The 16,763-nt window shown below is 44.0% G+C and overlaps 1 protein-coding gene and 2 long non-coding RNA genes across 3 annotated transcripts; all 3 read right to left on the reverse strand.

Moving 5' to 3' along the window:
* Positions 1 to 5,558: 5,558 nt before the first annotated feature.
* On the reverse strand, positions 5,559 to 6,803 carry LOC308315160 (leukocyte elastase inhibitor-like; the record flags this gene model as incomplete). Its single annotated transcript, XM_080763000.1, has 1 exon — positions 5,559 to 6,803. One exon carries the CDS (start codon positions 6,801 to 6,803, stop codon positions 5,559 to 5,561), a length of 1,245 nt encoding a protein of 414 aa, XP_080619126.1.
* Positions 6,804 to 8,336: 1,533 nt separating this feature from the next.
* On the reverse strand, positions 8,337 to 9,048 carry LOC308315754. The gene is made up of 4 exons (XR_013964074.1): positions 9,006 to 9,048; positions 8,839 to 8,917; positions 8,685 to 8,752; positions 8,337 to 8,506 (listed from the first exon to the last, which is right to left on the reverse strand). It is a non-coding gene; the product is annotated as an uncharacterized lncRNA (long non-coding RNA).
* A 6,441-nt stretch (positions 9,049 to 15,489) lies between these two features.
* LOC308315613 lies at positions 15,490 to 16,201 on the reverse strand. Its single transcript, XR_013964054.1, has 4 exons — positions 16,159 to 16,201; positions 15,992 to 16,070; positions 15,838 to 15,905; positions 15,490 to 15,659 (listed from the first exon to the last, which is right to left on the reverse strand). It is a non-coding gene; the product is annotated as an uncharacterized lncRNA (long non-coding RNA).
* Positions 16,202 to 16,763: the final 562 nt, after the last annotated feature.

Here is a 16,763-nt window from a genome sequence, read left to right on the forward strand (position 1 = left end):
TATTAGTTTATGGACTGGATGTTTTATTAGTTTATGGACTGGATGTTTTATTAGTTTATGGACTGGATGTTTTATTAGTTTATGGACTGCATGTTTTATTAGTTTATGGACTGGATGTTTTATTAGTTTATGGACTGGATGTTTTATTAGTTTATGGACTGGATGTTTTATTAGTTTATGGACTGGATGTTTTATTAGTTTATGGACTGGATGTTTTATTAGTTTATGGACTGGATGTTTTATTAGTTTATGGACTGGATGTTTTATTAGTTTATGGACTGGATGTTTAATTAGTTTATGGACTGGATGTTTTTCGTTTAGGGCAGTAAAGGACAGTGGCGGAAAGTAACTAAAATGTACAGTACTTAAGTACAATTTTGAGGTATTTGTACTTTACTTGAGTATTTCCAATTGCCAGTACTTTTACTTCTACTCCACTACATCTCAGAGGCTTTTCTCCACTACAATTATTTGAAAACTTTGTAGATTACTGTAGATTTTGAATATTATTTCTACAAATCATACATTAACAACTTCAACCCTGTATACTAGAAAATAGAAGATCAAGTGTTTTATGTTTTTGCCTTTCTTTATTTGTTCTGCAGAGCACTTTGCGCCACATTTTTGTCTCGAAATGTGCTCTATAAATAGTTTATTATTGTCGATCATGTCACAGGTATTAAAACTGAGATGTCTGTTCAGTGTTCAAGAGTTCCAGTTTCCTAGCATAAATTCACCAATTCACAGCTAGAGATGAGACGCTCGCTCCAGCTCGCTAACAGACACTACCATCATGAGGCCACACACATTTCCATCATACCCAATGACCCAATACTAATCAATTACTATAAGAGGCCTCATTTCACGTCTGCCATCTCAATCCTGTGTCCTTTGGTGTGCTCAGTTAACCCCCCCCCCAGCATCCCTGCACATATCCTTTTCCATTTTTTAACTGTATGATTTCCTTTTTTTCATAGAAGTGTACATTTGTACGTCATTAAATGTTCTGATTAATTGAAAATGGAGGACCCTTATGTCTTTGTGCCTTTTCTGGTTCTATCTTCAAGTAACAGTTTTTGTAGCTTATACTTTTGTTTGAAATGTATTCTGCATATAGTACATTTTCAATCAAGTCAATGGCACGTACTGCTTTTATTATTTTGAATCTATTAAACTGTCTAGATTCATGGTGTTGTTTTTGAATATTAATTAACTCTTTAATCAATACCCAAACAAGGTTAACATTTTTGAGGAAAAGAAATGCACTAATGCTGAAGTACAAGAATACACATATCAGTACCATGTTTAGGTTTAAAATCCAGCTCGTCAGACGTCAGGACAAACTTCTCCAGTCTGTTCAGTATATAATTATCTGAGCTATTCAGCTTCCCAGACTTATCTTTAGTTATCTGACCGTCTGCATACAGACAGTGCTCCACATGACCAGATTTAAAATGATTATCCCCTCTCTTCACGCTTTTTTCTTCTTCTTTAAAAAATGACATAATGTCAAAAACAGAAACCGACATGTTTATTACGTTTTTTTTATTGATATCTAATGTCAACTGTGAGTCGAGTCACTGCCAGCTGAGTTTAGGAATCTCAGGAATGCCCGGCGCTGACAGCTGGGCGCCGTGACGTATATTAGCAGCGACATTGCCTTCATACACCTTGTAGTTTCTAGGCATTTGCGGCCACATTAATTACATTTTCTCCAGAAACTGGCTGTATCAAATATTAATGAACATCATTAACGACACACATCCACCCCCCTGACCGAAAGGCCGAGATGATCGGTTTATATTTCAAACACAGTTCTTATGTGAAGCGATCATAAATCCCACTAATGCGTTTTCAATGCAACTAAAAAAATACATGAACCTGGGGAATGACGCCCTCTACTGAAAGTGGCGTCAGACTTCGGTGCTCTATACCAGTTATCTGACCGTCTGCATACAGACAGTGCTCCACATGACCAGATTTAAAATGATTATCCCCTCTCTTCACGCTTTTTCTTCTTCTTTAAAAAATGACATAATGTCAAAAACAGAAACCGACATGTTTATTACGTTTTTTTTATTGATATCTAATGTCAACTGTGAGTCGAGTCACTGCCAGCTGAGTTTAGGAATCTCAGGAATGCCCGGCGCTGACAGCTGGGCGCCGTGACGTATATTAGCAGCGACATTGCCTTCATACACCTTGTAGTTTCTAGGCATTTGCGGCCACATTAATTACATTTTCTCCAGAAACTGGCTGTATCAAATATTAATGAACATCATTAACGACACAAATCCACCCCCCTGACCGAAAGGCCGAGATGATCGGTTTATATTTCAAACACAGTTCTTATGTGAAGCGATCATAAATCCCACTAATGCGTTTTCAATGCAACTAAAAAAATACATGAACCTGGGGAATGACGCCCTCTACTGAAAGTGACGTCAGACTTCGGTGCTCTATAAAACCGATAAAACATAACTTGGTAAAACACCATGTATTGAAAACACAGTGCCTGCAAACTTTAAATGCTCAGCCAATATTTTGTCCACACCACATGCCTTGTTATCTTTAAGGAGTCGGACTCTGACTGCATCATAGATTTCTTGTGGGGAAAGGTCCTCACTGTTGTCAATGTTGCCCACTATAAAGGCGTTGCTTTGAACACGGTTGAAACAGTTCATATTTAATATTGTTTCTGCCACAATTGCGCAATCTCCTCGGAGCCAGTAGTCTTGTTAATATTTGTTGGCAAAGATGTTTTGCACTTATTTAATACCTTAATTTCTTTCCAGACATCATTTGCATTTTGTTGTAGCTTCTTTGCGAGAGCGTCGCAGCCCTGCCCCCTTCAGAGACCCGGAAAAGAAATCGCCGTTCATTTTCTTCATAGACCTTTCAAAAAGTATTTTATTTAATTAAAGACCTTTACGCCGCGGACAAAGCCAACTCTTGTCGTGACAAATCATGACAATAAACAATATTTTGGGCCAAACAAATAATTAGAAAGTAGAAAACAATGGCACTTTTTGTTGTTTTTCTTCTTTGTAATTATTTGTTTGGTCCTGTCGTATCTAGGATCAATAATTCTATGCATGTTCTTGTGCAAAAGTACTCAAACTGTTTTATTCGGTGGGAACTGGCTTAATATGCAAGGCAGTTCGTCTCAGAGGCCTGTCTTTGTTATATAGAGTCAAGGTGTTGTTGGCCTGTTTACATGTTTAAATTCAGATCCTGGGTCACACCTAAAGATTTTAGCATGCGAGATGTCGTATAATTCCATAAATGAACCAAGTAGCTAGTATTATTAAGCAAAGTAGGGTAAAATATCTTGTCTCCTACTCCTTTTCAACGTCTCAGACAGTCATTCACACTTCACAGTTGGGAAACAAAAGGGCCATTGTCTTAAAACCCTTTGAGGCTCGGTCTCCTGGAGAGAGCTGGAATGTTCTATTTATGTGAGTAACCAGTGAGCTAAACTTGCAATGAGTGAAACAATCTACAGTTTAAGACTTACGCTTTTGACAAAGTATGGCCCTATTAATGGTTATAGAGGTATACGCTATAAACTATTAATAGGGAGTGCAATTTGTACTGATTAAAAATGTACTATGTAGTATTGATAAGTTTACAAGTTGCTATTGGGTTAAAACTGTTTTAATCACCTCTTAAAGGTAGAGTAAGTGATTTCACTTAATTCAAATATCACTTATTTCTTTGTTTTGTTGTGATAATCCTCTCTACTATAGAGTGTGCTGACCATATAAGGAGTTCCTCCCTGTCCCCAGTTAACCCCTGGGGGTCAAAAAACCTTAGGTTTCGTTTTTGACTCTCTATCCTGATTGGACGAAGGCTTAGGTCCCACAGCCAAAAACGAAACCTACGGTTTTTTGAGTGAAATCACTTACTCTACCTTTAAAGATAATATGTTCAGGTTCATTCTTAGTTCCGTTTTAAACATTGCTTAGATATTAACTATGGTCATAGTATGTTTTAGTTTTGCAGTTAAGTTCTGTTGTTTAACTACATTTGTCAGTCTAACAATTAGTCACTTCTGTATAAAGTTAACTCCAGTTAGAACAGTAAGGAGGTCTGTTTCCTGGTCCCGCCTCTCTCTGACCGGAAATAGCCAGACCTCAGACGTCATTGGTCAAAAGTCAGGAAACGCCTGTTTCCATTTCCGGAGGAGGCGGGACTCCAAAATAGATATGAACAGAGGAGCAGTTTTCAAACGGGACTTGTTTTGGGTCCCGGTTCTCGTCATTTGGTCAGCAGAGAGCTGTGTGTGTTTTACCCAGAGTGTTTTGACAGTCCAAAAGGTAAATCTGAACTAGGTAAATCTGCCTTTAGCTTCTGTGGCCTTAATACATGGAACAACCTACAAAATACATTAAAATTACCTTATTGTATACCTTGCATCATTTTAAAACATACAGACACACAATGTGTAACTGTTTTTAGATCATTTTGAAATTTGTAAACAATGCAATTTCACGTATGTAACCTTGTATTGTATTGAATTCTTTGTTTTTATTTTTGACACATCTTCTGATGTATTGTGATGTTTTTTATATGTGATTGTATTACTCGACGACACTGAAAGTGAGTTTGATTACTCGAGAATAAATAAAACTTGAATGAATGAATGAATACACATCCCGTGTTTTTATTTCTTTTATTGTATTTTATCCCACAATTTTGCAACCCATTTTTTCACCCAGTGTCAATTATCTAATGTAATCCTGGGCGCTACCACTTCCTCTGCCGGGCCCGCGGTCAGGGACGTCTCCCTGCCGCTCCCTGCAGCTGGTCCAAGCTGCTTCTTTTCACCTGACGGGGGAGAGTTTGGGCCGATTCATACTCCTATTTTAGAGCCGAATAAAAGTCGGTTCGGCGCTGTAGAGCCTACAATTTGACGTCATTTGAGGTTCGGGGGGGCGGGTACCGTCCTAAAGTCGGCGCTTCGGTGCTACTGAAAATTTCTGACGAGCCGAAATCATTTCGGCACTACAGCGCCGAAACAGCGGTAAAATAGGAGTATGAATCGGCCCTTTCCCCGGCCGGACGTAGCGCGTGGAAGGAACACATTATTCCGACCAGTTCCTTTCCGCTCCATCAGGTGCCCCGGCTGGCATGGGGAAGGTAGTTTAGAGACCAGGATTACGGCATGTTTTTGTGAGGCTACCTACCCTAGGGTACACGGGGAGAACATGCAAACTCCACACCTCGGGTATGGGCACTTTGACGTGGAGGAGCACCCCGTGGTTTTGATATAATATAAAAGACGTGTATACACGTCCAAGGCCACAATTGTGTTAAGAACTCGCCGGCTGCACTAATACCTTTGGGGCAGGCCTGTCTGTAGGTAAAATTGACAGGTATCAGTCAAAAGGGAGACATCAAAGAGGAAGGATGGATGTGGAAGGATCAATATATGGAATGTCAGAATAGGTCAGCTCCATTATTGATCTAAGGGTTTTTAGGTTTGAGGTCCGATGTAGTAATGCTGGCCAATATTGATGACATCAGGGAACCCCACATATGGGCTTAATATTGATTCAAGGAGGAGAACAGTATCGGCCTGCAAAGAGGATGCTCATGGTGGGGTTGTGCCGGATGAAGAAGAGAAAGGGGTGGTCAGCCACAAAATGAACAGAGTGCTTCTTGTTATTGGAAGACGACAGAGCTTCAAAGAGGATTGCAGTGACAGCCGCTGCCTCAGTGCCCTCTTCATTCACATCCACAAAAGCCTTGTGCATCACCTTGGAAAGCGTGAGATCGTTGGATGGAGACATCCCAGAGAAGTCACTCTTTCCTTGGGAAAAGGCGTCCGCCATGCCCATCTTGATCAAGACTTCGTTCATGTCGTACGTTTCCTCCATCCTGAATCGAGGAAGGCCCAGGTAAACCTCTGTCTGATACATCATTCCTGGATTGGTCCAGTCCACAAACTTTTCATAGGTTAGCTCCTTTTCTAGCTTCTCCAGGCCCGTCGTATCATCCTCGATCTCATTGGGCAGAAAGATGAGCATGCTGAGTTCATTTCCCACGTAGGGCAGTTCCAGGACCTTACAGTTGACCTCAGGGATGAAAGCAAGAGGGAACTTGGATTCCTGGTACATCATCTTCATTAGCTTGCTTTTCATCCTATTGAGTCTGAACATATCACCCCTCGTGCTGTCCTCATGGAATGACTTGAGCCACTTGGCTTTGAAGTAGATGGCATTGACCAAGACCATTCTGGTGTCTGGTGACAACGCACCTGAAGCAAGCAAGTCCTTGATTTTACCTTGCGTCTGCTTCTCTACCCAGCCATTGATGTCCAGCCTGGCTCCCTCTGCATTGTCCTTGAAGTCCACAGACTCCAGCTGTGCGTCATAGTGTTTTCTGGTCTCACTCAAGAACTCCTTGACAAACCGGTAGGTCCTCGCTCCATACAGGCGGTTGGCCACACTGAGATCATAGGACTTCCCTGGCTTGTTTAGGTCACTTATAAGTTTAGCGAAGTCCGGGTGGACGTCGTCCACAGACTTGTGGAAGTGCAGGACCTCTGTCATCTCGGTGGCTGTGTTTCCACGTGCTCCCAACAATACCATGGCCAGAGCGGAGGAGATGCTGAGAGGAGAGTAGAACACATTGGCGCTGTTGTGTTCCGTCAGCTGCTTGAACAGAGACAAAGAAAAGTTGTTGCAAGCCGTGACCAGTGTTCTAGTGTTAGAACTCTTAATGTCCACTAGCAGTGTCCAGATGAAGCAACTCACACAGATTGAAAATATTACAGTTGTAAGTTTTTCTAACATCATGTTTGTATCGATAAAATCCTGGTCTCTCTTAGGTTTGAACTCACTGATTAATGTGGCGTGAGCTGGTTTTAAGTTGAGTTCCTTGATCCTTGCATCATCACTAGCCTACTCCCAAATATGGAATTCTACATGGAGCGGTGCCCATACATGGAGTTCTATGAGTTCATGGGTTCTGAGAAGAGGTAACCTCAGGTAACCGGAACTGCCCAGAAACAGCTGATGTTGATAAGCTGTTTAACGCCTATACTTGTCAGATGTCTGGATACTGTCAGATGCATGTGCAATATATTTCTCCTGTTTTCAGGGGTAGAGGCCTATACACATGCACATTACATTTTTAGTGTCATAATTTTGTGATTTGTGTGTATTCTGTGACTATTCCATTATTGCCAATAAGACAATCTTCATAAGAAACCAAATCCATAAAGTGAACGACCTAAAGTGATTAGTTTTATTGGCAGTTTTCAGAATGGCTACATTTCACATGAAAGCAGAACTCAATACAAAGACTGTTACGGAGCTACATTAATTTAGTCCCTTGTTTGTGCCGAATCTGGGTTGTACATCGTTTGTTGAACTCCCTCTGGTGTTGTGGGTGTGAATTTCATTGACATTAAAGGGACACTTCACCCTTTTTGCAAAAGAAAATATATGTTAATCACGTTTAGAAGCTTTAGAACACTTTCCTGGGGGTCTTTATGTGTGTAAATGCAAAATGCATGGAGGTTGAGAAAACCATATCTGAAAGGCTGTCGGCCTCTCTTACCTCCACAAATGATGTGTCAGCAAAACTAGATTACCTGGAAAACCAATCCAGGAGAAGCAATGTGATAATTGACGGCATTCCTGATGTGAGATCAGAATCTTGGTCTGAAGCTGAGACCAAAGTTAAACATCTGTTTTCCACCCACCTTGAAATTGACCCTAAACTCATCGAAATTGAGAGAGCACATCGAGTCGGCAAATATGATCCTACATGTAACCAAGTGGAGTCGCTAAGTACTCCTAATGTCACAGTAATACTACGCCACTCCCAATTACAGGGTGGGAGACCCGGAATACCAAGGTAAGTGTTCAGTTTGAGTGAACAATAACTGTCGGTTGCTTCATAGAGTATAACTTTATTCTTAGAATGTACAAGTATTGACATTTCCTTTAAAAACATACATGTATTCACAGTATTGACATCTCCTTTAAAAACGTATATTCACTATCTACAGAGATACCAATAGGGGGTTATCAAGTCGTTCACTACACAGATAAGGAATTGGATCGATTGCACTAATTTACACTCATTTCCTAGGTCCATAAACACAAGATTGAGCACTGCAACATAAGCACACTATCACTCTGAGCCAAATATGGTTGGCATTAAAAACACTGCAAATCAATAAGAAAGGCTAAAAGCCCAAAAGAACACTGCACTGTAAAAGGGACAGTAGTCCACGAGTGAAACTATGCAATATAATCCTGAAACCAATATATCCGTCGTTGGCGATTAACTAGTTAACTCTTTGGTTAAAGTAGTAAAAGTGCTTAAGACGCCACTTGGGCTATATGATATCATCCAATCCCAATTAAGTATAAAAACTATAGCAGCATAGACTTGAATTCAAAAGTATAAAAACTATAGCAGCATAGACTTGAATTCAAAATATAAAAAAAAGATAAAAAGAACAGCGGTTCACAGTATGAGGCCCAATCTGTAATGGAACATAAACCTTGATTAGCCTCCAATTGACCATATAGCTAAAGTGCTTTCCTGGTTGTACTCAGAATCAGATTCTGACTACAACACTGATGTAGCCAAACAGTTATACAGTAATTAATAAAGTGCATTAAATGTACTTTGCACTGCTGCTTATGCAAACTAGCCCATACCCTGTTAAGATGGTCAGGGACTCCAGGTGGTCGATACAACAGTGTGTTTGGCTCGGTCGGGACACCGTCTGTGTAATATAAACATATAATGAGGACTCAGTTTCATTCATAAGACAAAGACTGCTATACTGTCGCAATATGGGCGCAAGCCTACCTCTAGACTCAGTGTGCAGGCTTACACACGCACATACGTTAGGCAGGCTCCTGTCAGTGTATTTCTTTCGGATCACCGTCTGTGCAACAAACACATCACAAACATCATGAGGACTCGCACCATAACAGCGAAACTGCTATACTGTTGCAATACGGACGCAAGCCTACCTCAAGACTGTTGTGTAAACACACAGGGACACACACATTAGCCGGCCAGGCTCTCGTTCGCCGCTTGCCTCTGCGTCTAACTGCGTCTAACAACGAGACAAGGGTTTGCATAAATAAACGGGAAGGCAGTTCAACATGAATTAAAGGCTTGTTTGTGCTGTTGCGATATGAAGCAAGCCTACCTTGGTTTCTCTGAATTATACACCCAGGCTGACAGGGCTGTCACTAACTGCGAGCTCCACAGTTTCTGACGAAGAAAAAGAAACATAAATAAATAACTAAATAAAGGTTGTTGACATATCAACCTAGGGACAGGTAACCCTATAGTAGTAAAACCAAGAGCTTACCTCGATGCTACGAGCACAAACAAACGCCACACAGCCTGACTGGAACAGGAAAGATCCTGGGTAAAACACCTCCTATTCCCTATGCCTGTCCAGCTACCTTATATGCTGAGCTGAGGGGGGTGGTGCTATGACACCTATTGGTTCAGTCCCACTGATTACATTCGCCCCCCCAAAGTTGAATCGGCGTCCCGACGATATGGCCCCTGAGAAGCAGGCCCCCATATTGTGCTGGTGACATACTGTTTGACGGTATGGCAGCCGGTGAGGGTTGGGGTGGCAACCAGCATTACGTCGACTGCTACGGCGCAGACCAGGGGAAGGTGGCGATATATGTTCTTCTGAGCCTTCAATGGATCCCGGGCTACTTCCCTGGTCTTGTCCCGGATGCAGTGGGCTCCCTTGATCCTCCGGTTCGGGTGTTCGTATGCCTGGATCTCTTCTCACATCATCCTCCAGAACCATAACGATCGATTCCTCCGAGTCACTTAGGGCATGATCTGGAGTTGTACGGTCCGGAGTGACAGGTACTGGATTTACCGGTTGGACATCAGGTCCCTCCCTCTCTGGTGCACTCCGCAGCTCTGTTCGGTGTAGTCGCAAGGCCGGGCCATCCTGGTGGACAGGGGCGATGGTATATACCATCCCCTGGTCATGGGATCTGTCCACCACCCGATAAAGGCAGGAATGCCAGCGGTCTTGGATTTTGTTCCTCCCTCTCACCTGGTGATTCCTCTTGTAGACGAACTGGCCCACTTCTAAACCAGGACTAGTCACCTGCTGGTTATGTCGTCGGTTCCGTTGCTCTGCTTTGTCATGGAGTTGTTGCCGTACGTGGTCGTACACTGTCCTTAGGGACTCTTGATGCTTTCGTACCCATTCCTCTGGGGGCTCCTCACCTGGGTCTTCGTCAACCCCAAGGAGAAAATCGACAGGGAGCTGGGGTTCGCGGCCAAACATGATATAGTGGGGAGCTAAACCAGTAGTGTGATGCGCAGTAGTATTGTAAGAGTAGGTTAGTTGGGACAGGTGCTGAGGCCAGCGTCTTTTTTGCTCTGGTGGTAGAGTACGGAGGAGGTCGTGGAGCGTCCTATTGAACCGCTCGCACTGGCCATTTCCCTCAGGATGGTATGGGGTCGTCCTGGTCTTTTTGATGCCGTAGGTGGCACACAGCTGCTTTATTATTTTGCTTTCAAAGTTTCGGCCTTGGTCCGAATGAATACGGCTGGGGGCCCCGAACAGGTGGAACCAGTGTTTCACCAATATATCTGCCACAGTGCTCGCCCGCTGGTCTCTTGTTGGGATTGCCTGTGTAAACTTGGAGAAAACATCTGTGATCACTAGAACATTTTCTCGTCCATCACTGGCTGGTTCTAGTAGAGTAAAATCCATAGCTAGTAGCTCGTTAGGTCGAGATGCCTGGAGGCTGCCTCTGTATGCCCTTATTCTAGGGCCTTCCTTTGCTAGGATGCATCTCCCGCAGTTACGGCACCACTTTTCAATGTCCTTTGACATACCTGGCCAGTAGCCCCGATCCCGTGTCAATTGTAAGGTGCGGTCTACCCCCTGGTGTCCATGGCCATCGTGCACACTCTGGAAAACCTTTTCCCTCAGACACTGGGGTAATAGTATTTGGAAAAGTTCTTTACCCCCACCTGGAGGGTAGATCTTTCGGTACAGGACCCCTTCCCTCTCCACCAGGCGTCCCCACTGGCGAAGCAGCTCTCTGCTCTCTTGGCTCAGCTGTTCACGCTCTTCCCGGCCAGGGTTCCGCCCTTCACGCCAGTATTTCTCCACCGGGCCAATGACTGGATCTTGCTTCTGTAGCAATGACAATTCCAACAGTGACAAACTAGGCATGGCAGCCATCTCACGAATGTGAGTTTCATGGGAGACAGGCGAGGCAGGCTGAGAGTGGTGTAAAGCCGCCGGAACTTCCACCCCAGGGGTGAACCGGTCCAGATACTGTCTCGATAAAGCATCAGCATTGCCATTACTACGACCTGGACGATATTCCAAGGTGTAGTCGAAGGAAGCCAATTGGGAAGCCCATCGCTGCTCCAGTGCTCCCAGCTTAGCGGTTTGGAGGTGTCGGAGGGGGTTGTTGTCGGTGTAGATCGTTACTTTATTGCCCAAGAGATATTCTCTAAATTTTTCTGTAACGGCCCATTTAAGGGCAAGGAACTCAAGCTTCATGGAGCTGTAGTTCTCCATGTTTCTCTCAGTTGGTTTAAGGCCTCGACTAGCAAAGGCTATCGGCCTGCGCTTCCCGTCATGGTCTTGAGAAAGAACTGCCCCCAAACCACCATGGCTGGCGTCGGTCTCAAGGATGAAGGGCTTCTGAAAGTCGGCATAAGCTAGGACTGGGGCTGTCGTCAAGCCTTCTCTCAGCGCCATGAATGCCTGTTCACAGTGTTCGTCCCAGAAGGTGGACAAGGGGGTTTTAGGGGTCTTACCCTTTTTGTTGGGTCCACTCACACGTGCCACCAGGTGATGGAGAGGGGCTGCTAGCTTGGCGAAATTCTCCACAAACCTTCTATAATAGGAGGCGAAGCCCAGGAAGGATCGTAGTTCAGCCAAATGCGAAGGCCGCCTCCACTCACGCACTGCAGCTAACTTGTCTGGGTCTGTGGCTACCCCCTCTTCAGAGACAACATGGCCAAGATACTTGACTTTCTTTTGGAAGAAGTGGCATTTGGATAGCTTTGCCTTCAGACCTTGTTGATCGAGACGGGAAAAGACCTCTTCTAGACGTTGCAAGTGTTGTGGTACTGTAGAAGAGTACACAATGATGTCATCAAGATACAACAAGACTGATTGGAAACGCTGGTTGCCAAACATGCGCTCCATTAAGCGTTGAAAAGTCCCAGGTGCATTACATAAGCCAAAAGGCATTCGGTTAAACTCAAATAGGCCAAAGGGGGTACAGAATGCCGTTTTAGCCCGATCTGCTTCGGCCATCGGTACTTGGTTGTAGCCACTGGCTAGATCTAGTGTGGAGAACCACTTGGCTCCCGTTAAGGCATCAAGGGACTCTTCGATCCTTGGAAGTGGATATGCATCTTTCCGGGTCTTCGCGTTCAGCTGCCTGTAGTCAACGCACATGCGTATGCCCCCATCCTTCTTAGCCACCAGCACAATAGGGGATGAATACGGGCTGCAACTCTCTCTGACCACTTGACTTTCAAGTAACTGTTTAATGTGTGCCCTGACTGCCTCATACTGCGAGGGGGGAATGCGGCGATAAGGTTGACGGACGGGTGCGTCGTCTAAGAGTGGGATCTCATGTGTAATGAGGTTGGTACATCCTAAATCGCCCTCACTTTTAGCAAATACATGCTTGTATTTAGTCAATAGGCGCTTTGCATCAATCTTATCTTCAGGTAAGAGGCCCGGAAAGTCAAGCTGTTCAATGTCAATGGAAGCCTTACTGCTCATCTCTACCGCCTGTACTGAAACATACGCTGTACATTCTTGGGTGGATGCATCGATGGACAGGTCTATGCAAGGGGTATTACCCGCTACAATATCTCCACCCTCTATAACCTGTACAGTTCCTATCACTCTGCGGGGCACTAGCCATACATCAGACTGACCTACATTAGTGACGGGGGCATAGAGGGTACCTTTCTCAGCGTGGACTAGGGCAGGAGAGACAAGCAAGCCCTCTGGGAGACCAACATCCAATGGCCCAAGGGGTTCAAGCAAAAATGCCATAGATGGAACCTGGGGACAAGTAACGGGGACCATTAACAGTGTTCCAGCTGTAACACATATGGGGCGTTTGCCTTGTACCCTGACTTTAAAGGCAGAGGATGAACTTACTATGGCTTCTATTTTCTCACATTGGCGAAAGGCCAGCTTCCACGCCACTGCAGCAGACTGTACAGCAGAGCTCTGGAATAAGTTGGTGCCATGTTGTGCAAATAGTTCACGGTAACAGTCAATGATGATATTCATGCCCAGTATACCAGGGGTGGCTTTCTTTCGACTGGTTAGAACACCATCAGGTGGGTCTTTCACAATTAATATACCCATACTAGGCAGACATGTGCCAAGCACTTTCACATCAAGCTCAATGTAGCCCAAATACGGTATGTCCAACCCATTAGCTGCCTTGAGACCAAGCCACTTACAATCGCGCAGTTCATGTTTAGACAAGTGTGCAAAATGTTCATGGAAACAGCTTTCTGTAATGGTGGTAACCATGGAGCCAGTGTCCAGCAGACAAGGAACCTCCACTCCGCCCATGGGCACCACCACTACCGAGCAAGGCCCAATTAACTTGCGGATTATCTCTTGGTGTTCAATATGTGAGTCGGAAAAACCCCCTTCCAGCGTTTGACTCTGCACACGGGAAGGTTCTAGTTTTCCGCCGGTGTAATCTGTGCAGCAGTAGTGCTAGCCTGTGAGGGCGGGGTGCCTTGAGTACAATAACGAGCGATGTGGCCTGGCTGCGCACACTTAAGACATATGGGTCGGCCATCAGGGGCACGCTGGTATCTATTAACGCTGGAGAACGATCTGCCTCTACCTGCACCCATATTAGAATTTAGAGCCTGTGTGATCTTATCCAATTGAGCTTGTTGCTTAACAAACATGTGTTTTAACTCTTCATATTCCGATTTACCAACGCCAACTGCTTCACTAGTTGCAGTGGCCTGAGCTTCACAAGTTTGTGGAATGGGGCGTACATACTTTTCTCTTGAAGGCTGACCCTCATCGACCCATCGGATCGCCTCTTTGCGAATGTCAAGTAGAGACAGTTCTCCATTTTGCCTCACCAATGTCTTTAGTTCTCTGCGCAGCATATGGTCTCTCACATTTTCACAGAACTGGTCTCGCAGCAAAATCTGTGAATTGGACATAGCGTTACACAATTGCACTTTTTCCATTAAAGTCATAAGAGCGTGGGAGAAATCCTGCAATGATTCTCCCTCTTTCTGTTTTCTCTCAAAGAATTTTTGTTGCAAAGACACATAGGATTTTGAACAACCATAGAACTCCTGTAGTATTGTAATAATCTGCTCAGAATCCTCCCTTACCCCTTGAGCTCTAAATTTAATTTCAGTACGAGCAGCACCTTCCAAATGGTCGTACACAAACAAGGCTTTGTCAATTGTGGACATGTGCCTTACCCTCAAACAACCCTCCACCTCCTCCACCCACTCGTCCACAGTTAAGGCCCCAGAAAGTGAAGACCCTGAGAATTTGGAGCATTTTCTCTCCCTAGGGAGGTAAACAGTCTGTTCTCTTCTCTGTGGGGGTGGGGGTGTAGGTGCATTGTTTGCAGTGTCAGATGTTTGGTCTGACACAGAGAGTCTCTCAGTTTGACTGTTCGACAGTCTTCGATTTTCAGCTCGGAGCTGAGCCATCTCCTCCCGTAGGCTCTGGAGCTCTTCCTCCATAGCGACTGCAGTCCCAGGGAGAGCGACCAGAGGATTGATTCGTGATGAAAAGGTTGACTGCCAACCGCTGTTCTTTAAAAAAATAAAATAAAACCTGCTATGCTGCTACTAACAAATGCCAATACAATGTACAACTCTCCAACCGACCAACAATAAGTCCTGCCGACTACGCCAATTGTAACCAAGTGGAGTCGCTAAGTACTCCTAATGTCACAGTAATACTACGCCACTCCCAATTACAGGGTGGGAGACCCGGAATACCAAGGTAAGTGTTCAGTTTGAGTGAACAATAACTGTCGGTTGCTTCATAGAGTATAACTTTATTCTTAGAATGTACAAGTATTGACATTTCCTTTAAAAACATACATGTATTCACAGTATTGACATCTCCTTTAAAAACGTATATTCACTATCTACAGAGATACCAATAGGGGGTTATCAAGTCGTTCACTACACAGATAAGGAATTGGATCGATTGCACTAATTTACACTCATTTCCTAGGTCCATAAACACAAGATTGAGCACTGCAACATAAGCACACTATCACTCTGAGCCAAATATGGTTGGCATTAAAAACACTGCAAATCAATAAGAAAGGCTAAAAGCCCAAAAGAACACTGCACTGTAAAAGGGACAGTAGTCCACGAGTGAAACTATGCAATATAATCCTGAAACCAATATATCCGTCGTTGGCGATTAACTAGTTAACTCTTTGGTTAAAGTAGTAAAAGTGCTTAAGACGCCACTTGGGCTATATGATATCATCCAATCCCAATTAAGTATAAAAACTATAGCAGCATAGACTTGAATTCAAAAGTATAAAAACTATAGCAGCATAGACTTGAATTCAAAATATAAAAAAAAGATAAAAAGAACAGCGGTTCACAGTATGAGGCCCAATCTGTAATGGAACATAAACCTTGATTAGCCTCCAATTGACCATATAGCTAAAGTGCTTTCCTGGTTGTACTCAGAATCAGATTCTGACTACAACACTGATGTAGCCAAACAGTTATACAGTAATTAATAAAGTGCATTAAATGTACTTTGCACTGCTGCTTATGCAAACTAGCCCATACCCTGTTAAGATGGTCAGGGACTCCAGGTGGTCGATACAACAGTGTGTTTGGCTCGGTCGGGACACCGTCTGTGTAATATAAACATATAATGAGGACTCAGTTTCATTCATAAGACAAAGACTGCTATACTGTCGCAATATGGGCGCAAGCCTACCTCTAGACTCAGTGTGCAGGCTTACACACGCACATACGTTAGGCAGGCTCCTGTCAGTGTATTTCTTTCGGATCACCGTCTGTGCAACAAACACATCACAAACATCATGAGGACTCGCACCATAACAGCGAAACTGCTATACTGTTGCAATACGGACGCAAGCCTACCTCAAGACTGTTGTGTAAACACACAGGGACACACACATTAGCCGGCCAGGCTCTCGTTCGCCGCTTGCCTCTGCGTCTAACTGCGTCTAACAACGAGACAAGGGTTTGCATAAATAAACGGGAAGGCAGTTCAACATGAATTAAAGGCTTGTTTGTGCTGTTGCGATATGAAGCAAGCCTACCTTGGTTTCTCTGAATTATACACCCAGGCTGACAGGGCTGTCACTAACTGCGAGCTCCACAGTTTCTGACGAAGAAAAAGAAACATAAATAAATAACTAAATAAAGGTTGTTGACATATCAACCTAGGGACAGGTAACCCTATAGTAGTAAAACCAAGAGCTTACCTCGATGCTACGAGCACAAACAAACGCCACACAGCCTGACTGGAACAGGAAAGATCCTGGGTAAAACACCTCCTATTCCCTATGCCTGTCCAGCTACCTTATATGCTGAGCTGAGGGGGGTGGTGCTATGACACCTATTGGTTCAGTCCCACTGATTACATACAGGACGCCCAAGATCAATAGTGGCAAAGCTCCTCAGATTCAAGGACAAGGAAGAAATCTTCAAACGCGCTAAGAATCTTAAGGACACAAACTTTG

The sequence above is a fragment of the Protomyctophum bolini genome, assembly GCF_963924005.1.
Source record: "Protomyctophum bolini genome assembly, chromosome: 5".
In the NCBI taxonomy this organism is placed as follows: Eukaryota; Metazoa; Chordata; class Actinopteri; order Myctophiformes; family Myctophidae; genus Protomyctophum; species Protomyctophum bolini.